At 33.8% G+C, this 26,856-nt stretch overlaps 3 protein-coding genes across 3 annotated transcripts; 2 read left to right on the top strand and 1 right to left on the bottom strand.

Annotated features, from left to right (window-relative positions):
* Window positions 1–123: 123 nt before the first annotated feature.
* Window positions 124–1,039, bottom strand: LOC136814487 (peptide deformylase, mitochondrial-like). Its single transcript, XM_067071042.1, has one exon. The coding sequence runs from the start codon at window positions 874–876 to the stop codon at window positions 223–225; it is 654 nt and encodes a 217-aa protein (XP_066927143.1). The 5' UTR covers window positions 877–1,039; the 3' UTR covers window positions 124–222.
* Window positions 1,040–5,053: 4,014 nt separating this feature from the next.
* Window positions 5,054–9,279, top strand: LOC136814486 (uncharacterized). The gene is made up of 4 exons (XM_067071040.1): window positions 5,054–5,502; window positions 7,691–8,188; window positions 8,443–8,695; window positions 9,090–9,279. The coding sequence occupies exons 1-4, from the start codon at window positions 5,064–5,066 to the stop codon at window positions 9,271–9,273; spliced, it is 1,374 nt and encodes a 457-aa protein (XP_066927141.1). The 5' UTR covers window positions 5,054–5,063; the 3' UTR covers window positions 9,274–9,279.
* Window positions 9,280–11,985: 2,706 nt separating this feature from the next.
* LOC136814485 (gamma-aminobutyric acid receptor subunit alpha-2-like) lies at window positions 11,986–26,191 on the top strand. The gene is made up of 11 exons (XM_067071039.1): window positions 11,986–12,173; window positions 12,835–12,911; window positions 13,434–13,502; window positions 14,352–15,268; window positions 16,554–16,627; window positions 17,440–17,507; window positions 22,040–22,349; window positions 22,760–22,885; window positions 23,383–23,529; window positions 23,937–24,148; window positions 25,833–26,191. The coding sequence occupies exons 4-11, from the start codon at window positions 15,207–15,209 to the stop codon at window positions 26,115–26,117; spliced, it is 1,284 nt and encodes a 427-aa protein (XP_066927140.1). The 5' UTR covers window positions 11,986–12,173; window positions 12,835–12,911; window positions 13,434–13,502; window positions 14,352–15,206; the 3' UTR covers window positions 26,118–26,191.
* The last annotated feature ends 665 nt before the right edge of the window (window positions 26,192–26,856 follow it).

The raw sequence follows: 26,856 nt of genomic DNA, 5'->3' as shown, positions 1-26,856 counted from the left end.
TAATTGATGAATATTGGTAGTTCCGATGATGCATATAAAAAATGCAATAAATAGGATAATTTTGTGTGAAAGATAATGGTAGCTAAAAATAAAACCATAGAGATAAAGAATTCCTGATCAACATGAAGGGATGTGTATGACTCTTTTTTGGTATAAAAATTTGTATCAAGATACATCAAAACATGAACTGTAAAATTGAATAAAAAATATAACAAATCTATTTTAAGTTTTGTATGTTTGCCATTTCTCGTTCCGTAGACTTTTGTATGTCATAGTATCAACATAGAGGTTTCCCTGCAAATGGTCCATCTCGTGTTGTATAATTCTTGCAGTCCATCCACTTGCATGTAAGTCAACGTGCTGTCCATCAGGGTTTAACCCTTCCACTTTAATCTCTTGATGCCGTGGTACTAAGGCTGAATAGTTTTCAATACTTAAACAACTCTCACGTAATATTGTTGTCCTTGAATCAAGTATTTTCATTTTCGGATTCACAAGAACCGTCAAAGGACATAAAGTCATTTGCATTTTAGAAATACCTTTACTACCATATTTATCCATAGCTAATTTAATATCGTGTCCTGTCACCTCAAATGCTATAATTTGTAATGAAATGCCAATTTGAGGAGCACAGATTCCAGCTCCGTTAGATTTTCGCATCATAGAAACTAGTTCATCAACAATGTATTTGAACTCTGGGGTAACAAACGCTGCCTGTTCAACTGGTTTTGCAAGTTCCCGTAAAACAGGATCACCTATTTGTCTGATCTTTACTTCTTTCTTGCCTTGAAGAAAGTTCATAACCGATACAGCCCAGTTGGATGATTTACGAGTAGCATCTCTTCGATGCATTTTCACTACCTTAGTCAGGAGCATTCTGATTGTTTAATATATAATATATTTACCAACTATATTTTGAAATTCATTAAAGCTTTTTAAGTATTAAAATAGGTTACTGATATATACATAAATTTAAAGAAAAAATTATATCAGAAACTTATGCTGAATTCACAAAGTTTTATATCCAAACCCATTATAATTAACAAAATCATGTCTGAAATAAAAAAATTCCGAGCTAATTTTGTTATTTAGCGAAGAATAAAAAAATACAATAATGGGGTATATACACCTTGTTAAATCAATTATTAAAACTACATATTTTTTTTATAAGCATTGCACTTGTAAGCATATCTAGGCTCAGATTTGGGGAAAAATTTAACATATGGCAAGCGTTACTTGAGCCAACGAAAAAATATTTTTCCTGATTTTTGCTTTTTTTGGCTGGAATTCTATGGATTTTTAGTATTTCCCTAAATTTTTGCTTTGGATATAAGCATCCCTTAAGCATTTTTTCAGCCTTATTAAGCTTTTGACCTAAGCATCTCTGAGCCTGTTTCCGGATTTTTGTATATATGCTTATAAAAAAAACATCTGCACAATTTGACTTTAATTCTTCTTAAATTTGATGTATTTTTTAGTCTGATACTCAATTCAATATGATGTAAACACTAAGGGTGTTATTTACGATTTTACACCCATGTGAAACACGAACCAAGTCCCACCCTGGGAAATCAGTTTTCACACGGGTTTTAATTTAACGATTTTTTCCTGTGCACTGTAGTAGCATAGCTTCAGCCCCCCCTGGCCGCAGAGGGGGGGCTAAAAGGTTCAACAACAAATGGTACTTCAAAATAGCTTTAACCCCCAACACAGTTAGGGGTCACCTACATTTATTCAAACAAAAATGGGGGCTGAATTCTAAATTATTGTGTTAATTCGGTCACAGCGAATTTAGAATAGCAAAACTTTTAGCCTGTGGCACAAAATTTTGTCCATTTTATAGATTTCATTACATATAGGTGTACCAAAAAAAAGTATACAACTTTGTCGAGATATTGTGAGCTTCAGGATTTAATTTTTTTGTTCATTCTTTTTTTATTGTATCTAGAGGATGCTCTAACTTGAATTTTGAGCTATTATACATTAAATTTGAAAACGTAGTTCGAAAATTATTTTAAAAAAACTGACTTTTTTTTAATGTTGAAACTTCAAAAAACCATCAAAAACAGCGAGCAAACTTTTCTCTTGACACTTACCTTGTTTACACATAAAAATACCAAAAAATGCAACTGTGTTCATCAAAACTTGTCACGGAATTTAAGAATATGGTAAAACAAGCTATTCCCATGTAAGATAATATTTTTGGAAAAGCTGAAATTTTTTTTGGGAAATCCCCAAGGTTTTGAAATTATGCTATGTGAGAAAATTATTGAAAAAATAGATCACCATTCCTCGACTAGTTGTTCAAAGAACTTGGGTCTGCATTGAGTTTGATGGTGTTGGAAATGTTCATGACCTGCAAATAAGATGGGCAAACTGTTGGCAAAATATAAGATAAGAGGAAAAAGAATAAAAGAAACAATGGAATTGTTTTTTTGTCATTTTGTCTTATTTATAGCGTGATTGCTGTTTTTAATGATTTTTTGAAATTTGGACATGGAAAAAAAGTTAGTTTGGAAATAACTTTTGAACTGCTTTTTCAAATTTAATGCATAATAGCTCAAAATTCAAGTTAAAGCATCCTCTATAGTTCATGGTTCATGGTTGGCGGAGGAGCGGAGTCGGCCCTTTTTTCGGACGGAGTGGCGGCATTTGGCAAAAATTTAGACGACATTACGGAAATTGGGTTCCCTGATGGAGACGGAAAATTAGACAATTTTAGTGCGGATAATCGGAATTTAGCAAAGAAATTTGCGGAATTTCGGAATTGGTAAAAGATATTCAAAATTTGCGGAATTTTTGACAAAAATATTGAATTTCAAAGGAATTTTCGGTGACGGAATTTTGGTTCAATTTAAGACGGTTTGACGGAAATTGGAGAAAAAATTGGCGGAATTGCGGAATCGGGTACCCCCTGAAACCCCCCCCCTCTATACAATAAAAAAAGAATGAACAAAAAATTTAAATCCTGAAGCTTACAATATCTGGACAAACCTAGGTATACTTTTTTTTGGTGCACCCAGTACATTTTTTTCACATTTAATAAAAGTTCTGTCTCAGGGAGATGGTAATATCTTTTATGATCTTTGTCAACAGGCTTATGTTGCATTCAATTTTGCTTAACAATGAGATTAAAGCACACTTATTTTTCCATTAGGGGCCACCTAAATTCTAGGAATCACCTAAATTCTTAGGGGCCCACCTAGAACCTGCTTATAAGCCATGAGTAGCCAGCAGCCAAATGCCAATGCTGGATGAAAACACTGTTATACTGATGGATGGATATCATACTGTCGCCATTATTTTTTTTTTATATTCAAGAGAATAGGTTTTGTAAAACCTTCTATGAATTATTAAATAGAAAATAAAATCGGAATATGATTCTTCAATGGGAATTAAAACTATAAAGTGCACTTACAAACATCAATATACCAGATCTAACAAAATTAATAACGGCACTGTCATCATTGACAATAAAACAAACGATTTTCTGTCAAGAGTCTTGTAAACATTCCAACAACTTCCATCGAAATGATCTGTCACAGCTGAGTGTACCATTTTTAACACGGTCCGAGGGAACGCTTGCAGACCGCTCGCAGAACGCCCACGAACTCCCGCGCAGGTGAAAAATTTAATCTGTTGATCATTTTCTCAAGCCAAGAGTACGGGAAGCGATTCTAGCTTTACGATGGCGCCTCGGATCATCAGTGGATAGTATTCAATTATCATTATCCTTTTATTTTCATTTCTAGAACTTTTGCAAAAAAAAAGGAAAAATAGAAAAGTTGTATTTTTTACTGCTCTATTCTCATACTGAATTTGAAAGATCTTCTATGTGGCGTTTTTTTGAAAACTGCAAAAAACTTATTTTTATCCCGCTTTTCCGGGACTTCAGCTTAAAGTGCTTAAAGTATCCTTTCGCTACACCGGATGTAATAAGTCCGGTGTCAGTCCGGTGTTGCATACAGGGAATTTTGGACGCCGGACATTTATGAAACAAAAAATTAAGAAACACCGGACGCACCGGACTGGTCATGTCCGGTGTTTTGATTGTCCCGTGGGAAAAAATATCCTTCTCCGACACCGGACATCCGACTTCCTTAAGTCCGGTGTAGAAATTGTCCAGTGGTAAAAAGAATTTCATTTTACACCGGACTTTCACGTGTCCGGTGTTCGTTAAGTCCGGTGCGTCGGCAGGGTCCTGTGTTTGCATGCCGCATTCTGGGTATAATAGTCAATAATGCGCTTGGGTCATCGGTGACTCATGCTTCATTTCTTGAAATGAAAACACACAGATTTTACCAAGCTGACCCCTGACCTAACCACTTGTGCTCGGTGTAAATTTTCAGCCAAATCTTCTTTGACCTACTATACACAGTAAGGCGGCCATCGAAAAATTGTTCTATTCGCGTCACCCGCCCGTATCATATTTTTTGCTGATTTTCCGGTGCGGAGACGCGGAAAAAAATCCGGGAAAAACAATTTGTTCTTTTAAAGTATAGCTTTTTTCTCAATCGCTCTCTGGCGGCCATAGAAAAATTGTTTTGTTTGCGTTACCACCCTCCCTAGAATTACTGGCGTGATTTTAAAAAACCCGGGAATTTTTTCGACCGCCCGTCCGCCCGCATGTATTTTTAACACCCGTTGCGACGCGAACAGAGCATTTTTTCGATGACCGCCTAACTTGTTGGTAAAATTCATAATTTTAACCACTGCTGAAGGACTACAAACAATCAGACACAGAAGTTTAACTAATTACTTACAATGCATTTTCTAGCCTGGGTATCCAGACTCAAGATTTCAGGAAAAAGAAAACTCTTACCTCAGCATACAAACAAGATTATATTTTCGAGTGAATGGAGAAGATGGAGAAGCCAAATTTCTAAAAATGCCGCCTTTCTCTTATGGCGCTCGCTGATATGCTAAAATCTAGAATATATGAGATTGAAAGAAAAACAAAATATCGCATCGTTAAAAAGTAGAATTAAAAGATTCTATTGCATCCCTTTAGCAAAGAATTTTATCATCAACAAAAATCAAAAAAAATTATATCTTTAGTACGGATGTTATCGAAAATCTGTCAGTGTCATCACAGTTTAGACCTTTCCGAACAAATCAAAACAAAAATGGCGGCGAAAAATCGAAAGTTGAAAACGAAAGCTGCAGTTCCAGAAAAATATTCTTCCTCTCCTCAACATGCTTCCACTTCTTGTCGGCAAAAAGAGAACACAATCAACTATCTCAGATGGTTTGTTTTAATTTTTCTTTTGCTAGCCATTACCCTAACCTTTTCTCACGAGATATTCGGAGTTATTCATGGCTTTTCTGAGAAATTGAACTCTAAAAAGTGGCCCACCTCGTCACCACTACAACCACCTGAAACTTCACATGCACATATGGTTGATGTGGGAGATGATCATCAGGGTTTAAGGGGAGAAAAGTTGACGAATGAGCATGAAAACCTTCAGGAAAGTCAAGGAAATGGTCAGAATAAACAGAAAGGTAAATAAAGACACTTTATTTGTTTTGAAATTTTGCTGCTTAGTTTAGATTGGTCAGTCATTTGTGATTTGAGGGCTATGCATGTTAGCTTCCACTGATGCAAGTTACCCGATCTTACGGTATGACGGTCGAGGTCGAGCTACCCTCCTCAGGCCAATACCCCAAAAGTAATTACTGCCTCACTCTGAATTATATTCAGCGTACTGTGCACATTTCCAGCCTGGCTTCTACATGCTTTTTTTATAAGAAAGGTGTTTTTTCAATTCATCATAAATATTCTTAAATTTTTGGGGAAAATCATCCTGAAATATTCTTTCTGTATTCTTACCATATTATATTCTATTTTTAGGGCCAATTTCATCATAAATATTCTTGTATTTTAAAGTATATTCTTATAAAAAAGCGTGTATATGCTTGAGAAAAAGTTCCAGACAAAAGCATTCAAGAAGTATTATTTGCCCCTCTTAGCTTTTTTTTCGTACATAATTTTATGAAGATCCTCGAGACCCCTCCCCCCTTTACTTGCAACCCCCCTTAGGATTAGGAAATTCAAGCTTTCAACATCCCCCATTGTCTAGGTTTCATTAAAATCCAAAATCCTTCCCTAATGTAGGGGGGAGGGTACGGTAGAAACTATGGGATCAACAATTATTTGGTAATCAAAAGAAGAAAAAAATCGACTTTTACTGTAAAGAAGTACTCAAAAACTCGCCTAAAGGCTCGGAAAATATTACAAAGAATCTGAACTCAAAAAATATATCCCTGTACTCGGTACCGTGCGATAACTAATACTTATTATTATTTGGTATCGATATGCTTTATATAAATTTTAATATATGAGGTTGTTTTGACGTTTTAGAACGCTTTCTGAAAATAAATTTTTTGATTAGATTAATCTTTTTTAATCATAGTTTGAGCCTGGGTATCCATATATATAGTGAAGATATGTAATATCTGTCATTTTAGAAAGGAATAGTATTGATATATAAATAACTCAAACTGATAAAAACGAAAAAAAGTTAAGAATATTTTTGTTAATTAGGCGAGACCAATTTAATTTGTTGTTCTACGGGCGCGACCGACCCAGCATTTACTGCAAATTAAAGAATAATAATATTGAACTTCCTATGCCACAAATTTCTAATACTAGTATACTAATAGTCATTTAAAAAATTCACTCTTTAAAAAAGTTGAAAAGAATCTAGAATCATGAATTCTATGCACGCAAGATTTTATTACAAACTCCATCAAAGATGAATGATGAAAATTCGACCAAGATTTTTTGAAAATATTACTTAAAGCCTACTACAGTAACCTTCCTTGATTAATGAAAGTCTTATTTTTATTTTACCGACCGACCGACTCATATTTTGCCAACAATCTGCCTGTAGAACAACAAATTAAATTGGTCTCGCCTTATGTATATATATTTACGATTTTTTTGGTATTTTTAATTTTTTAATCATTCCGAAACGGAGGGTAATTTAGCAAAAAGTTAAAGGGAATTTAAATAGTGGTATGTGAAAGAAAAACCTAATCCAAATGAAGATAGAAGAAAAGTAATAGTGGAGGAACAATGAATTGCAAAAAACTTTTTTGATAAACACACTTCCGTACAATCATTTACACAAGTTCATCAAAATACATACAAAATGGGGACAAGTACAAAAGCAAACACATCAAATACATCAAAAAACATACAAACACAAAACAAAACCCGAAGTTCCAGACTTGTGACTGGCATAGTGACTTTCCACGTGTTTAAGGGCCCACACTCAGTCGCCTTCAGGAAACATAACAGAAAAAGATACTATATATATGTAAGAAATTCAAAAATTTATTAATTATTTCTTTCATTTATATATACACAAGATTTTAGAAAAATTAGGAACACCACAACATATATACAAAGTTAATTCTAGACTTCTGGTACACCTTAAAAGTCGGATACAGTTTGTTTGATACATTTACTTGATTGAAAGCTCAAAACCTTGAAAACCCAGACAAGGAAACAAAATATGCAGATGATAATCAAGTTAACAGTAAACATCAATAAAAGGTTTTGATAATATTTTCAGTGATTTACCCTAAAGTGGTTTTCCAGTTTTTTTTTCAAATCATTTCAAGAATTCATAAAATTTCTATGCAAAAGAAAGATGGAGTAATTATCTGAATGTTTTTATCACAGATTTCGATGCCACAATTTGTCCTGAAATTTCTATGACTGATGGAGATATCATAAGACTGGATAAGCGCAATCTTAAAGTAAAAGAATTGGTACACCAAACTAAAGATAGTTCAGTTCAGGTGTTCATTGTTGATGATTTTCTAACGAAAGAGGAATGCAATGGCTTATCTGGTGCCCATGTTAAACATGCCAAAACATCAAATGAGCTGGGTCCATTGTTATGCTTTTCAGGAGTTCAATCATTTCAAAAATATTTAAATGAGGCTGGTTTGAATGACATCAAAATATCGAATCGTGATTTTATTGAAGGGACTACTTGTATCAATGAGACCTTTTCAAATCGTTTGAAAACGAAATTTAAGTGGAGTCACAGTACTGCTTTTTATCGAGATGAAAGTCCGTTTGCATCGGTTTTTGAGAAACGGGTTGAGGATGTTACTTCATTAGTAAGCAGTCATGGTGGGAAATTTCAAATTACTTCATATCCCAAAGGTGTTGGTAAGCAAAATTTAACTGTTATATTCTGGTTTAAAATTGGATATTTTATTTACAATAGTAGAAATGAATTTCCACTAAATTTTCAGTTCAGGTTTATGTTTTTCTTGAACTGAATTGTTTACAAAAGTTCGTTGCTTATTTTCTCTAAGTTTTATTTTTAAAACTCTTGTTTATATAAAACAAACGATTTTAAAAGCTTATTCAAATAATACCCGACTGTCATGCAATCTAAGGTTTTTTTCAAACAATTTCAGGATATAAAACGCATACAGATTGCACCCTGAATAGCAAGGAGCTTAGAGACAGATATGCAACAACACTTGTCTATCTGCAAAACGTGAAACAGGGTGGAGAAACGAAGTTCCCTAAACTTGGATTAAGTGTCCGCCCAAAACAAGGGCGTTTGTTAGTATGGAATAACATGAATCGTAGGGGAAGATGTGATCCTACTTCAGTTCATCATGCAACTCCAGTTGTAAAAGGAAGGAAATTTATATTACAAAGATGGTAGGTTCAGCTTGAATGTTGAAGTTTAAATGATATATATGTGAAGAAATAAGAATTTCTGTCCAACTATATTCACTCAGGAGATTTGGGTGGCAGAGCAGCATATGCAGTTCGTCCTTATTAGGACTCGTCAGCACTGCATACTGCACCCTGGCTGGCAGATTGATTTAGCCAGCATCTCTAAACCACAAAATCACTTGTGGTTCAAACTGAGAGAAATAGTGGACAGAAGGTTTTTCGTGTTTTAGATAAAAAAAACGAAATGGTCTCGATTTTGTTGTTGTAATGGTACAGATACTGGTATAATAGTGTTTTTTTTTCCAAAAATATATAACAGTATGATCTAGTTCAATACTTTAAAGTAATCTTTTTTTCTCTCCTTTTGCTCTTCTAGGTATTATTATAAGAGTTTTTCATCATTGGGACACCGATCACCAGAGCCAGAATTACCAAAACGAAAGCCAATGCAGCCACGTGTTGTTTGTGATCATTTCGAAGAAGGTTCTTGTAGATGGTACGATGAATGGGATTATAACCATTTGAATGATTATAATAAAATCGCTGATCAACTTTCATAGTATACAGGAGAAATGGGTAGCGTAGACAAGGGGGCGCAAAATTTGTGTAGGAGAGCAGATTTTTACGACACAGTAATTATCTTTTTATATTATGAATAGATAATTACAGTATCATAAAAATCTGCTTTCCTACACAAATTTTTGCGCCCCTCCTGTCTACGCTACTGGAAATTAATATCAGTTCATCCTTAATATCAGATCAATTTTTACACCCTTGCAGCGCAACAGATCAGGCCCTCTTATCAACGCTTGCAGTGCCCTTATAGGTTGTTTGGGAAACTCCTTTAGAGAGCCCCCCCAGCGGTAACTCTGATCACGATATCACCTAATTTTTTGTCTTCAATCACGATCATGAAAATCAGTGAAAAAAAATGGATAATCATACATCTCTTGGAAAAAAGTTCAAATCACGTATCACGGCTCAAAAATCTTTCAAATCACGATCACGTTTTGACCTCTGATCAATCTAATCACGCAGCAAGAAAGTCCCTATCACGTCATCACGCAAACCGCTTGGGGTCCTCTTTAGAGGCTTATTTCAAAATGATTCTTTATATCCTATTTTTTTATTATAAGCAACCAGGTTGATAAGGCTCGATGGCTCAAACTAGCCAATTACTATGTATCTCGTAAAGTAAAAGCTCTTTAGGTATGGTCATATCAGGAGTTGCCAGCAAATTTTTCAGAGATTGTTAGAAAGCTAATTAATCCTATCCCTGACCCAAAAATTTGAATTGCTTATTAATATTTAAAAAAATGTGTATGCAACCCCTCGCTTTGGCTTAAAAACTTTACTATCAATATTTTAAAGGTATATATTTTCATAGCATTTTTTACATTTTCATATATATTAATAATTTTTTTATATTTTATTATATACTGAAGATTACATATTTTTTATAAAGATGACATTTTATAGAGTTCTAATAATAAATAATAATATAATTATCATTAAAGGAAAATATTTCGCTATTATTATAAATGAAATATATATATTCTTACCCACCCTTCCACTTTAAATTCCCTGGACTCTAAGATATGTAATAGTTATCGGACAGTTGCGAGTGCTATGAGAAATATTTTACGAGTTCCGAGATTTTTCTGTACGATATTTTCCGAGCCTTTACTGTAGGCGAGGGAAATATACGGAAAATCTGGAATGAGTGAAATATTTCCATATTGTACGAAATTTCGGATTTGTGTAAGTTGCTTCATTCAATTTTTATCTTTGCCAAAACTCCTTGTAGCTCCTTAGCTCTAAAACATTGGAAAGCCAACGTGAAACAAGTTGCATCACTTTTTCAAGTGTACGCATCTCTACAGTATGCTATGCTGTTATCTTTTCTTATTCGTCCGAACATTTTCATTTTCACTCAGCATGTTTCCGACTAGCTATATCTGTTAGGTCCATTCAGCATGTTGTTTGTTTCCTTTTAGAACTAGGCTCTGTGCTTATATGAAGAGTTTTTTTTAAGCATAATTTTTATTCAATACTTCATATATTTTCATTCTCTAGCCCATATTCCATATCGAATTATAAACAATGATTAATTATTTTTCAACTTTAATTTGAATAAAATTGCAACCCATTAATTATATTTTTTCGTGCTTTATTTTTTTTTCTGTTTGTTTTGTTATGAGCTTAGCAACTAAGCATTATTAAGACACCTGCTACAAACAAAATGGGGCAGACTCAGTGCCCTGTTACGTTGATATAAATTTCATTGCAATTCGTGATATTCATGACGTAATGTTTTCTACGGAAAGACTCCGGTTTATGCCAGTAGTGGCAAATTTTATATAACTTTTGTCTAGTTTAAATTTGCCACTACTGGCTAAAACAGGGGTATTTCCGTAGAAAACATTACGTCATGAATATAGATAACTAGTTAAATTTATCCTTAAAATGGACTCAATAAAGATATAGACCTTTTTTTTTTTGCAATAAACCATCAATCACAATCAAAATACAAACTTTTCAATCGATTAGTAATGTTTTTATGATTAGTTATGAGAGGTTTTAAATACAAAACTTTGAAATAAAAACTCAAAGCACTTGTCTTTTTACAGTAATATATTCCTTGTATAACTATATCATGATGGGTTCCCAAGTTATATTCCTTATATTAAAAGTAGTCTCCTTGTCTTAATTTGTTAATTTAATAATTATTGGGGATAATGAAAAAGTATATGATAAAAATAAGGTGTGAAAAAAACAATCAATATTTTTAATGACTTTTCACAACAGTTAAAGAAACGAGAGAGTTAGAAGGAAAAAATATTAGGGGTAAAATATACGAAAAACAGTTAGACACTAAAGCAAATAATCACGAGGGTCCTATATTTAAAGCTAATGAAACTAAATGAAAATATATGAGAGAAAATGAAGATTTTTTGTTTTCTTCTTTCAAGTCATGGCAATAGCGAGTTTGTATTCGAGATAAATCGAGAGGGACGGTATAAAGCAAAGTTGACTTGTCTCTAAAATCATAGTCTACTTTGCTCGACGACGGTAAAAACACCAAAATACCGTCGTCTGTTTGGGTGAGGAAAGGCAATATAGAGCCGTACATCAACTACTGGCTTTGTTTTGTATCGACTTCACTTACCGTACCCCTCGATATCCTCCGATACATAAACTCGGTAAAAAGTTTGGAAGGGAAGATTCATATTAGCCAACAATAGACATACTTAACACATTTGTCATTTTCTAAATATAATCTTATGTCAATTTTGCCATACTCTTTAGGTGCGACTGGTTTGAAAAATATTCCAATACAGACGATCTTAGACTGTAGTTTACATATTTCATGTTTCAATCATTGCATTAATTTGGGAATTTGTTGATTGATATGGAAAAGTCTATTTTAGTGTGGTGTATTTGTTTCGTCAATTTCATCGTAAGTATTTTCGTTTTACATGGTGTCCAATAAACTTGACGTTTTAAAATATGGACAACCTGTATATGTATCTGTTTTTTGGAAAGCCACTCCTAACTTTGGACATTTTATTGTTGATTATGTATGTCTCCTTTCTGATCAAATTTCTGTCCATACTACAAGGTCTGTACCAAAAAATGACAGCCCATACTTTTTTAGATATAACTAAAATAAAGATATAACTAAAAGTAATACCTCGTCGGAAGTAAGCGGCTCGAAGTAAGCTTTGTAGAATATCCTAAAAATTTGTAAATGAAGATTATTTCTACTCGGACATAAACCTTTATTATATACTTTTCTAAATTGATTTCGAATGTGTATTCAGGTTTTTCGCATCTTTTGTGGGTCAAAAGCTATTAGCCCCTTACAGTAGGTCCATTTTGACCATTATTATCAATTTTCGATCCAAAAGAGATATAAAAAAATGAATATTAGAAAAAGTATTGACTCCCAATTTATTTTGAAACAGACTTAAGCTAAGGAATTTTTCCAGTTGGAAAAGATTTACTCTCAATTTTCTTTCACCCATTGTATATAATCTTTCTAATTATCCTGGAACAACATTGTATTTCATTATTTCATTATATTCCTTAAATTATTCTTACTTCTTTTCCCATTGCAGAAATTAAGTCTGCAAGATGTATGCATTACCAAAGCATTAAACAAAATTGGCAAGAAATCTGAATCACTCAAATATAGGTATGGAAAACTTCGTTAAAAAATTTGTTTACTATGATGGGATAAAATTTCGTGGTTGTAGGATTTTTCGGATTTGATTGTATTCTATTAAAATTCAATAGAATTGACTTTTGAAAAGCTTATTTTTTAATCCCAAAATTTCACTTTTGAAATGTTTACTGACATTGCATTGGAGAAGTGCTAAAATGTGCTAAAACATAATTAACATGCTAAGTTCGGAAGTACATAAACCAAAAAATCTTCAGGCTATTTTCTTTCCCATAGTATCACAAAAGCCTACCCCCTTCCCCCGGCTATACTTTTTTATTACAACCCTGTCTCTATACAATACAAACAAGGAACTAATTACAAGATAATTACAATTTATGGAAACTCATTTTCGCCTTTGCCCTTTTTACAATTTCAGACATAAATTTGTTTTATTTTTCTACGTGTATACCTAATAACTTTAACATAAAAATTAAATTTCCTACTTCAGGCACAGCATAAGAACACCAGCTAATTTATGTTTTTCTTTCTTAGTTGCAGTACAGAAGAATATTGCTGCAGCACAGGATGTTGTACAAAATTCTATGGTGGATGGTATATATGGTAAATAAAGTTAATTTATAAAAATTGAGCATGTTGATAGCTCAATAATCACTCTATGACTATTAGATACTTTTACAATTCTTCTCGCAGGGGCCACACGGTTAGCTGGCTCAACTATCTATAAATTTATGGAAGATATATTGTCCAGGGGTATCTAAAAAATCCTGAAAAACTGTTATGTCCATGGGGTGAATTTGCAATGTCCAGGGGGGGGGGGGGGTTAGTGTCGATTTTAGGGTCGATTTGATGTTTGTACAGGGGTAAAACGCGTATCCAGGGGGTGAAAAATGTCCAAGGGTAGATCATTGAAAAAATATTACATCCTTCCCCCCCCCCCAAGAAAGATTTTTTTCTGGAAGAGCCCATTGAAGAAAATTTTAAATGAACAGGTGATTCGAGCTAAAAAAAACAATAGACAACTCCAAATTGCTCCTTTAGTTTTCATCCTTGGAATGAAAAGTTAAATTCGAACAAGGAGCCGCAAGATTCGGACATCATAGACCACTAGGCTATAACTCGTAACCCTTGGTAGGTTTGCGAAATGACGGATATGTCCGAGACAAGTTAGAAATTCGACCCCCAGAGAGACTATTTCCATATTGAGGGTGTGAAAAAGGGACCCTTATGGCTCGCACATACCCGTCACCCATTTTTCCTAAGTACTCCTTATGGGCTCGAAAAGCTAGCGTTTGTTCCATGGAAGGAAACAGGAATTTTTTTTTGCGCTAACAACTTAACCCCACTCGCTCACCTCTCTATAATTAGGAGAATCTGTTCAATGAATGGAGCAAGGGTTCGTGGAAGGAACCCTCATTCGCAGCACTTATAATTGGTATTTGTTTATTTCAGGTTGTTGGCAGGACTAGCTGTCTTTTGTTGTCTATTAACTCAATTTATTCGGATCTGTAGATGTAAAGAAACAAGCCTTGTTTATCCTTCAGCAAGACAAAAAACTAGAAAAAAGTTGAGAGCGTTGAAGGAACCATGTGATTATGAGGGAGACATTGAGGCGCAAGGACCTATTACTTTTGTTATACCTTTACATGAAATTGGCAAAGAAGTTCGAAAACCGCCGAAAATCTTTTCAAGTCAATGATAGGCTTTTTGGATAAATGTATCATTACTTTATGTATGGCCTTGAGTGGTTTGATTGGTTATGTAAACATGGCGCTTCAAGCTGAAACGTCTACTTGAAACAGGATTGTATGAAGTTTTGAGAGTTGGTTGTTCAACCGTTCAAGGTTGTTGCCACTATATTTTAAAAATGAAGGAAGATTTCAATACCTAATACTTTTTTTCCAGTACCAGAATTCTTGTTGATTTTTGGTTCTTGATCTCTTCATTTTCTTATGCAATTTTGTGGAAAAATAATTCAGCATTTGACATCAGAGGTTTGCAAAATCAGTGCAGAACATGTATTATGGATTTCTATTTGCTTGATAACGTCATCATTTATAACATTACGTCAACATAATGACGATTGAAATCAAGCTGAGAAACTTAATGAAAATCATGCTAAGCTGAAAGTAAACAAATTTCATTTAACCCTTCCAGTTAATATAATGAATATGAATAAATCAATAGTATTTAGGATCTACTAGAAAATGAAAAATTTGAAAATAAATTTTTACTGTGTTAAATTTTTACTGTGTTAAATTTTTACTGTGCTGTGGATCGAAGTCTCTTCTGACTTTCTTTACAGAAATGTTGTTCTATTTTGTAGTTATTTTGTTTGCCAATATTTTTGATGCAAGCTCAAAAAGAAGGTAAAGTGTTTTTTTAATATTTTGTGTTTAAATAAGAGTGATAACGTTTGCTCATTCATCAATTTAAATTAACAGGGGGGGTTGTACTTTTACGGTGTGACGGGATTGGTCCTTTTTTAGTACGGTATTACGGGATTTGACAAAAAAAGAGACGGGAAAACGGTATTTTAAAATCAGACGATGACGGTATTTAGGTACATTTTTGCCCTGTACAAGCCGGTGTGACGGTGTCAATATTTTTCCAATTTTTGGGATTCCGGGATTCAGCAAAAATTTTGACGGGAAATCGGTATTTCGAACCCCTACAAACCCCCCCCCCCCTTGGTCAGAAAGAGGAAAACAAAAACATTTTTTGCTTATATAAACTTTTTTGCTTATATAAACTTAATATAACAATAGAAAGAAACTGTCCTGATATGAAATATGTGTCTAATATGAAACAACGGGAACACTTATGTAAAAACAAAACCTTTAAGAATGAAAGAAAATTATCTTTCGTAAATTACTAAGAAAAGTAGGATGAGCTAACCTTGGCTAATGAAGGATGTGTTTTTAGAGATTCAAAAGGGTAAAATACACTCTTTTTTAAGAACAACGCGGCTCAGAAATGCCAGAAAATAAGAACAACTTAAGAACAACCCCTTACCTGAAATGGCTGAATTTTGGACAAATTAAAGGTCAAAACAGTAAAAATAACTGGCTTGATATCCAGCCGCAGGAATAACCCAATTTTGCCCTAAAAATTAGAATAAGATAAAAATAAAAATTAGAATAAGATAAAAATGATTTGAGGCTAAAATTGTCAAAAAGATAAGAACAGCCGAGCCTCCATATAAATTGGCTGGTTCTTATAAAAAAAAGAGTGTACACGTTTCTTTTTATAAGAAGATCAAAAAATTTTCAGCCTCTGGATGTTCTTAACTTTTTGACTTTCAAGCTTGAAAATGTTCCTAACATGTTCTTATTTTCGCCATTTAGTGATCTTTTTTGTTCATTTTTCTTAAAGATCGGGTGTTTTAGAGTCCGCAAAGCCTTAAAATGTTCTTAACTTGTTCTTCAATTTGGTCATCAAAGCCTTATGTTCTTATATAGTTTTTTCTTATGTAAAAAACTTGTATAAGATTTAATCTATGTTACTTATGTTTAGGAACTTCCTGGAACAACGGTCCCGATCATTGACATAATTTTTTTAGAAGTTCTGTAATTTTTCCATTGCGTTATTTCTAATACAGAATTTGTCGCTTTATTTTCAAAATTCAATTTTCCAATATCATTCTTTCTTCAGTGATGGACAAATAAGAAAAGAATGGAATTCACTTTTGAAAGGATACAACCGACATATTCGACCAAATTATACCGGTAAATAAAATATTTCCATGTCGTGGCAATCCTGTGAACATTCCCTTCTCACAGACCAACTCGGAACCCTTCCCACTGGAAAAATTGTCCAAAATATCGTCCCAAATGGGAAATTATCCTCCAATTTTTATCCGCACTGATATACTGTATTAATCAAATAAACCAATCCTCACCGCAAAATGTTATGCTATTTTTCCCATCTCCTTGTGAATTTTCCGACTCTAAATCAAAAGAATCGAAATCCCCGCCAGTCATAAAAAATATGGAAATATCGATCTCCATCTATTTTCAGTCCGTTAATTTTATACCCACTCGCCGAAAAAATCCTGCCGGGTCTGTGAGAAAGGGGTGTTTGTACATTTACTCTTTTTAAAGTCATAGTTAAGTTAGGATAAAAAAGAGATTTACTCTAATGGATCTACTAATTAATAAAAACGAACCAAATATTCTTTCATATCACCTCAATTGAATTTCCGCATTTTTGTCTTTTTAGAATAAAATCTTTATATAGCCCCGAGGACCCTTATGGTGTATTCTCTTGAATGTTTTTGTCCATTTTAAGGCAAAAAGTTTCCAGATCTTCCAAAATTTTGCCCTAAAACGCTTTTCTCACCTTTTACACCATTAAACGTGCACTTTCACTCATCTTTGCTCATTTCACAACATTTTTTTCATTTTGAAAAACATTCCCTTAAGGGTCGAACGTACAGCAGGCAATTTATTTTGATTTCCCCTTCCCCCTAGGATATGTATCTGTTTTTATATTTTAGTGTGTTTTCATCATCCAATGAAATTTCCATCCATATTTACAGGTTCGGCAACAAATGTTCATCTGACAATCAAAATCCAATCTTTTCGAGAAATCAATGAACGAAAGATGGTAAGATTCTCCCTTATTTATATTTTCCATTCCGATTTGTTTGCAATAATCTAACTAGTTTTCCTATTATTTTAAAGCATTTGGAATCATATTGTACACCTTTCGCTAAACGAATTAACCCAGGTTCAAATTCAGTTGACGATTTAGAAGTATCTTCAGAATTTTTTATATTCAAATCCTTCCCAGCTTATTTCTAATTGGAAAATAATATAATTTTAGAAGAATGGATTGTATACAAAATCTAATTAGTGAACATCAAAATCATATTTTTCCATATCAATGGACTTTCTGAAATATTCATTTGGAAGACTCTCTTTTTAATTGATATTATAGATTTATTTTCCATTTTGACATTTGGCCCCTTTCAACGCCTTTCTTTTTAATTGATATTATAGATTTATTTTCCATTTTCCATTTTGACATTAGGCCCCTTTTTCGTGGCCTTCGACGCGGTTATGCAACAGTAAGACCTTAAATAATTTTTATGATTGAAATCGAATTCTAATGTGGAAAAAAATAGTTTTTTTTCAACTCAACAACAAGTCAAGACAAGAGTCGATCAGTAATGGTCTTAAAAGTATTGATATTTTTAATCATTGAAAGTATATCAATACAAAATACTATTACACAAGAATATATCATTGGTATTTATTCAAAATGTGATGATGAAGCGATGAAGGCGCATTCGAATAGAACAGATGTACAAAAACAAGCTTTGCTTTACGACAAAATCATCAACTATACTTTCTATTCAGATAGACAGTATGGCAAAATGGAGTATATCAGCTTTGATGTTTGCACCAGTCAACAACGTCTCTCAAACCTTACTCTGACACTAATCCTAGACTATCAGTTCCAGTCAGATGTCAACCATACTGAATCTGGAGAAAACGATGGCAAAATACTTGTTCTATTCGTTTATTTAGAAAAGGATCTTCACAAATTATTATTAGAATTGTTATTTGCTCATGGACGTATACAAACATTTCTATTGAATTCTCATCCATTGCCAGGTATTATGAATCCATATTACACGGTGATGGATCCTTTAGACGTTGAAGTTTACATTCTGTTGATACATGCTAAGATATTTGATTGGCAACGTATAGGACTGATCTTCATTTCTGGACATGATAAATTATACGTAAATTATTACCGTGAGTTTTATGAAAGAGTTATTAACAAACTTAGAACCGAACATCCACACTTATGTTATTTCAAAGAAACAGTTGATATACGAAATGAAACTGATTTGGAATCTATGATATTTAAGCTGCACGATGAACAAGATTCGAATGTTTTGATTCTCTTTGGCGAACCTGATGATCAGATAACTTTAGTCAGGAAAACAAACACAGATTTCCATACAAGACATATATGGTTCACTCACGATATTGGGCATAACCTTAGAGCAATTTTTCCAGACCCTTACGAATATATTTATCTATTTTCATTTACAACTAAACTGAGACAGCAAATCGTTCTAAATCAACTCAAATATGCTTTCGATATCAAACCACGTTTCGAAAAGCTTTTTGTTGCTAATGGGAAAACAGCAGAGTTTGCATTTGCTTTGGCTAAAGAGTTTCTGGTACAAATCAACAAATTATTTGGTAGATATACTAAAATGAAACCTTATAATCTGGTGAAAGGAGCTATCATACAAACTCTTAAAGTACTTCAGTCAGTGTTAATTCGGACAACCAGTTTAAGGCACGAATTTAAACACTCTACGGTGCAAATGACTTACGATATAAATAAATATGACGAATACAAGGACACTGGTATTCAAGGTACAATATGTTATAAACATGCATGTGATCCAGGTTGGGAACAAACTAGAGGTCAACTTTTAAAGAATCTTGCAAAATGGAGTTACGAATATGGCTACACATGCCAGCGTTGTGCTCCCAACTACATTAAACCTAAATACGGATTCCATTTATGCCAGAGCTGTCCAAAATATCATCAATCCAATGTTGACCATACTCGATGTGTTGACCCGTATACTGATATGTTTTTAACCCAAGATCTTCTGTTCTATGCATCAATATCCTTACCTTGTTTCGGCGTTAGTATCAATGCAATCACACTGATGACTTTCATATTGCACCGAAAAACACCAGTTGTTAAAAGCTCAGATTTCGTGTTAACTGTTCTACATTTGGTAACATCTTTACTCATTAATGTAGGAATTATATGTCTCCGGTTTATGAAGCCGGCAAAAATATCATGTTCTATAGATGCTATTTCACCAGGATTCTTGTATACTCTCTTTATTACCATTGTTTTAACTAAATCACATAAAATTTTAAAAGCATTTGGCTCAATGAGGAAATTAACAACGAAAAATAAACGGAACACAATAGTTCAACAATATACCATAATTGTTGGTTTAATGGTGATTGTTATTGTTTTGACATTGATTGCACTAAGCAGCCAATTACCAGAAGTATTATCTCAAAGGGATACCCAAAAACTAATCATCTATTTATCCTGCAATAACCTATTGCCAAAAATCTTCCAATTTGGATTTTCAGGAATTTTACAAATAATTACATTCGTTATTGCGTACCGTGGTCGAAATTTACCGTATATTTTCAACGAATCAATGTCTTTACTGTACGCTTCGTTTTCGTCAACAATGTCACTCATTGTGATGTTTATTGTTTTAAAATTTGGAGGGAAAAAAGATCTGTTTTTACCAGCATCCATCATCTGGGTAGCGGTATCATTGAATTTGAACATTTATGTACTATTATGCTATGGTAAAAAGATGTATATTATTTTGTTCAAGAAAGAACGGAATACTAGAAGTTATATACAAAGGAAAACGTTCGAATCGAACCAATCGGCTTCATGTCAGACGATCCAATCATAACTTTACATTTTAAGAGAATTTCTAAGAATAGTAAATGATATGATATACTTTAAAATATATTTTTCATTTTTTCCAATTCTGCTTTGTACCTTAACGTTCCAAGTATTATGCATTATCGTCAACATGAAAAATATGAGCAATCTGATTGGCTAAAACGCGTACACAAATTCTGTATTTTATATTGTACCGTACAAATACAAGACCGTGTTCAAAAAAGGGGTCTGGTAAGCGAGAGACCGTATTTTGAACTTTTGTATCTTATACAGAAATTTATTTTGAGAAATGCTTTCGTTTTCTTCTCAAGGCACAAAAAAATGTCAAATAAGAATGTTTTAAACTTTTTAATGACTTTTCGAAACATTTTCGAATGTTTTGATGTTGATTTCACCACAATACAGGAAATGAAAAAAATATAACATAGAGAAAGACAAATGGAGAGTGAAAAGTTTGTTGATATTTCTCAAGTTGGCGATAAACCAGTTATCACATTTTACCCGTACAATATGGGATATATTTTTCTCGTTCAGAGTTTTCTGTATTTTCCTTGCCTAAAGGCTCGGAAAATATGACGAAAATTCTGAACTCGAAAAATATATCCCATATTGTACTCGGTACCGTGCAATAAATATTACAAATTAAATCCTATTTCAAGATGGACTAAACTTGCAACCCCAATGAGATAGTCACTGTTTATTTTAAGAATATCCGGTGGATTTCAAAATCCCCACAATCGTTAAATAAGATTTCAAAATCCCCACAATCGTTAAATAAGGTGGTTTTCCATGCCATTGGCAATTAGCTCTTTCATTACATCACTGGCTAAAAAATTCTCATCGGTTCACTCTGATCGAGATGTGAACTAACTATCGATTTTACCCCCGTCATTAATTCTATAATTCATATAAACTTCTAGATTCCCTAAAAGAGTAAAAATAATGTATTTTGTGTGTGTTTTTAAGTATTGTTAGGTATAATTTACACGTTTGAGGCAAAAATTTACCGAAACGAGGAATAAACTAAGGACAATCTGATTCTAAGACCTCAGAGATTACTAAGAAAGTACAGATTCTAACAAATTGAACCCATTTTCAGTTTTAAAGTAAAGAAACTAAGCATATCAACTCTTCAAGCATCTTGGCATTTTGGCTAAATAACGGACCGGTCTGTAAAATACCAACCGCTCACATGACTAAATTGAAATCTTGCACACTGTCTTAGATGGTCAATATCTATCATTGGTGAAATTTTCAAGTCAAAAACTTTAGTAGCAGTAGTAGCAAGTAGTAGCATTAGCAGCAGTTCCTGAGTTCTGGCAGGTGGTCAATGTGTATTTTATTATAGACTGGTCTGCAAAGTATCAAATACTCATGTGAACGAATTTCAAGGGTCAAAATTTCAAGGTCATAGGACTTGTCAATCTTGATATTTTAAGCCCCCCCCTCTCAAGATGTTTCCCTAGTAAAAGAATAGGAATATGCTTGAAGGGTTAAGGGTTAAGAACATCGTAAGAACAAATTTTAGACTGAAAATTTCAAAGTATTAAGCACAGCTTAGTGTGCGCAAACATTTACCAGTTCCTTATTAAAAAAAAGCGTGTTCCTGTTTTCTTGTATTGTTTGTGATAAAGTACAATCAATTTCACTTTATACAGAGCTATGGGATCGATATTTGGATGTCACAAAAATGGGAGGACTATCGTCTCAAACATAATATTTCAAAAGTCATTACACCGCTACTAGGTCTTGGTAGACCTTCTAATTTGATCTGGGTTCCTGATACAGTTTTTATCAACGAGATCAATTCCAAACAGCATTTGGTTACTGTTAGAAACAATAAAGTGGATATTAATAGCGATGGCACGGTGCATTTGATCTCCAGAGTCACTGTAGTTGCATCTTGTCGAATGAATTTTCGATTCTATCCATTGGATACACAGTTCTGTTATCTCTTCATAGAGAGTTGTAAGTCATACTATATGAATTTTTGATTTCAATAAATTCAAAAATTGTTTTCCGGTACTAGATTCTGTCATCTCCTAGTCAGACCTTGGCCATGGGCTAGATTTTGGCTGTGTTAGAGCCAAAAGTTTTCACTATTAGAGCTTGAGGCCTTTTTAGTCGGACCTAATAGAGCACCGGTGTTTAATACGTCAAAGCTCGATAGTTTCCATTTTTAGCCCGGCCCTAATTTGATTTTTATCACTTATACCAGCCTTTATAATGTCAACCAGGGCTGATAAGGTACACCGTTTTTTCATCCAGTCAACATTGACATATTAAACGTTTACATTTTTTGTCTCTAAACTGATATTTTGATTATAGTATTTCAGCCTCAACCAAAAAGCAAACCTCTCATAAACTTTTCCTTTTAGTCGCTTACCCTGACACTTACGTGGATTACAATTGGCGTGTTGGCGTAATCGTTGAAAAGTATGATCTATCTCAGTATACGTTGGAAAAAGTCGAGACATTCAAAAATATATCAAAATATGAATCAGGTAGTAAATATTCTCTAAATTTCAATATTTCCACTCAATTCGTAGGGACATTTTGATTTAATATTCGAATAGTTGCAAACAAAGTTCAGTGCCTTAGCTACCGGCGGTCAGGGGGGCTTAGCACCCCCTATAATATTTTTAAGAGTGATTTTTTTCATAAAATGGAGTATTTTACCTTTAAATTTTGCCTTTAATTGAATTATTTTAGTTTTTTGAGTGTTTTTAGCCAACTTAGAGCTCTAGATTTCCAAATCCCTCCCTCGAGCCAAACCTTGGTTGGCCCTCATGGTGTCACTGAACTTATGCCCCTCCAATATTAATCCTATAGCTACTTTTTCCTATTGTCTAGGGAATTATACAATTCTTCAGGTCGTGTTTCGTTTCATATTAATAATATTTGAATAGTTGCAAAAAAAGTTTTAAAATATGCTATCTTTGCTGAACACTTTTTGGACTTATCCTGACTAATCCTATAGCTACCTTTTCCTATTTTCTAGGGAATTATACAATTCTTCAGGTCATGTTTCGTTTTAAGCGAGGCGTTGAAGTTTCGGTCATCCAAGTATTCTTTCCGATTGTGTCTGTTGTTTGTGTTTCAATGATCTCCTTATGGTTAAACAAATATTCTACATCTTCACGTGTAGGTGAGTAATCATAGAGACAAAAAGTTGGTTAGGGTACTGTCGTTTTCACTTAAATTCATTGAAATCCTTCCGTTATTGACAAGGCTGAATAGTTTGGCTCCCTCTATTTCTTAGTCCAAATCGAAAAGAGCAAGAGAGAATTTTAAAATCCTGTTCCGAAGATAATATAACTGAAGGGACGATAAAACTTCTTCCAGTTAAGGAGACATTCGAGTTCTAAAGGTTCCAGTTATGAGACTTCGCTATGTATTTATTCATCTTTTTTTTCAACATTATGTGTTACTACTTTTTCAACATTGTGTACATTGTGGACCAGACCGAATTTCTCTTTGTCATTATAACTCTACGGGCTTTTTAGGGCTTGACTATGCGTTATAAGATTATTTATTTTTCTTTCCTTTTTTCAGCATTATGCGTTACTACCCTCTTAACATTGTGTACTTTGTGGACCAGAGTGAATTTCTCCTTACCATTGGTCAGTTATTTCAAAGCATTGGATTGGTATTTCCTGGTTAGTTTCGTTTTCATTCTGCTGGTGTTGGTTGAATACACCATTGTGGTTAACGTGGATACTTCAAGAGAAAAGAAGAAAGTCAAAAATGCAAAGAAAGAAGAAAAGGTTAGTGCAGCAATTTTTTCCAGTAACCTTTTAAAAGTGTATTTTGATTTTCACTTTATGAAGCTACAGTGAAACCTCTAATTAACGGACACTCTAAAAGGCAGACACCTCTGATTAGCGGACAATTTCATTTTCCCCGGCCGTTTCCTAGTCAAATCATCATAAAAAAGTTTCTAAAAGGCGGACACTCAATTATCGGACCCTCTGATTAGCGGACAATTTTTTTCGCATGAAATGGCCAAAACCCCTATTTTAGCTCTCCAATTAGCGGACATTGAATATCAAACGGGTCACAGACGTCCAAAATTGAAAAAAAAATTTTAGATATTTTTATTTCGAGCACTTATTAGTCTTATTATTCAAATTATTTATACAAATTTCCAGTTTTCCCTTGACCCATTCAACGAATTTAGGTGGGCCAAAGAAATCATAAATCACTGGTACTTCAAGTCCGTACTCACCACCTCGATTTAACCTCTTGCCAGTCACTCGAGCTCTTCTATGGCCTAGTGTCTGCAGATAAGTACTTTAGACCCCAATTTTATATTTTCGACACCCTGGGATGGCCTAATTTAAAAATTGGAGCTCCGAGATCAAAAGTTTCTAAAAGGCGGACACTTCTAATTAGCGGACACTAACCCCTTTCCCCGATGGTGTCCGCTAATTAGAGGTTCCACTGTATATAAAGATGATTTGTTACGACCCATCATGGAACTTGATCTTATACGGGTACAAATTTCTAACCGTGCCACTATTTCAAGAAAGTTTGGCGGAACTCTGGCATTTAACCATGCTAATAAACTAGTATGTTAATTAATCATGTAAAAGGGTGGGAACTTAAGGGCGGCGGGTGTTTGCTAAAATGGGAGCTCCGTAGGAGAACGAGCAAAAGTTGGTGAGAGGTCAGCCCCTCCTTCCCCGCCCTCTTCCTACGCTCACTTTTCCCGCGTGATATCGTTCCAGCCCGAATGGTGTGCTGGTCTATAGTCTAGGATTTAGTTGATGGATTCTAAAAAAACTCCGATATAAAGCCGATGAGGACTCATTTTTGTGGTCGATAAATTGATACCCCTTTCTAGACGTGTTTATGGACTTTTTCAAAAGCAAATTTTGACTTCAAAAGCGTATAGCTTGAGAATCACTAAGCCAATTTTCATAAGTTATATACCAAATTTTAAGTTTGCTTTTCCTCTTTACAATGACAAAATAATTTATCAAAAGTTTGCATTATTTCGGACACAGTTAGCAATCAAACCTTTACACTTCTTTCTGGGTCACCCGGTGTAAATTAAAAGTAAAGATTTATCATATATACACCCCCTTCTCACAGACCCGGTCGGATCTTTTCAGCCAGTGGAGAAAAGAATAACGGACTGAAATTCGATGAGGATCGATATTCCCACATTTTTATGGCTGGAGATTTCAATTCTTTTGTTTTAAGGTCAGAAAATTCAGTGGGAATGAGAAAAATAGCATAATACTTTGCAATGAGGATTGGTTTAATTGATTATTTTCAGTGGGGAAAAAATTAGACGATCATTTTCCGCCGGGGACGATATTTCGGCGAATTTTTCCAGTGTGAAGGGATTCCAGTGGTTCTGTGAAAAGGAGGTGTATATATTGAAAACAAGTACAAAATAAACGTATGACCATACATACATAAACCATATTCTTCATTTTCAAGCGAAATTCTTTGAAAAATGCATCACTAAAGGAAACTGCTTTGGATTCCGCACGTAGTCGTAAAGCCTCAGAAGCACCAGGAGCACCAGTCAATGTTAAAGAAGTCTTGAAACGTAAAAGGAAAGTCAAATTTGATGATTATGAAACGGGGACTTCGAGAATTGACAGGGTGGCACGATTTTTGATTCCATGCTCGTATTTCCTCTACAATATTTATTTTTGGTTTGTTTTTATGGATGAACGACATGCATACGCAGCAGAACACAGCAGACCCATTCATAAATGAATGCACGGTTTGTGAGAAAGGTTTAACGTTTTAAATCGTTAGTATGGTACGTTTGAAACTGTTTTGATTTGATTAACAACATGAATAAGTTGTTGGCTTATTTTCATATTTACTCTGACCATTTTCATGAAGAAAAGACATGGTTACGCTTTGGCATTGCGGTTAAATTTGTATGCTTTCATGTGCTAATTGGAAACCTGTTCTAAGCCGTTAACCCAGTCATGTTTTTGGTAAAATATTAACACTCCGGAGCGCAGTTGTATATTCAAAAATCTTGTTTAAATATATAGTTCAACGTTTTTGTTTCTTATAGATAGAACTAAAGCATTATATCAGACAAAAGAGTCCAATGTCAATGGTAAGACGAATGTACGAAATATTACTGAGTATTTGAGATAACAACATGTTTATTATTAATGTAAACTGTAGCCTACAATTCTTATATTTTTGATAGGTCTTATGTATTATCGACATGGTTTTTCTCTTGATTCTCTTGATTTTGTTTATTTTTTACGGGTGTCTGACATGGACAAAAATAGCTCCTCACACCTATTTACAATGATGGAACACGAGGAATTTTCTTCAAAATATGCTGAAAATGCTTTTCTGATCCCACGCATATTGTTTGAAAAAAAAACAAATACGTCATAAAATATCTTTCGGCCTCGTCAATTTCATTCGTATTCTATTTCATGTTGTTTTCTTTCCTATTCCGAAGCGTGAAAATCATGAAAATGTC

Source organism: Clytia hemisphaerica, unplaced genomic scaffold (genome assembly GCF_902728285.1).
Source record: "Clytia hemisphaerica strain Z4C2 unplaced genomic scaffold, Clytia hemisphaerica genome assembly, whole genome shotgun sequence".
Lineage (NCBI taxonomy): Eukaryota > Metazoa > Cnidaria > Hydrozoa > Leptothecata > Clytiidae > Clytia > Clytia hemisphaerica.
This window is presented reverse-complemented; position numbering and strand designations above follow the sequence as displayed.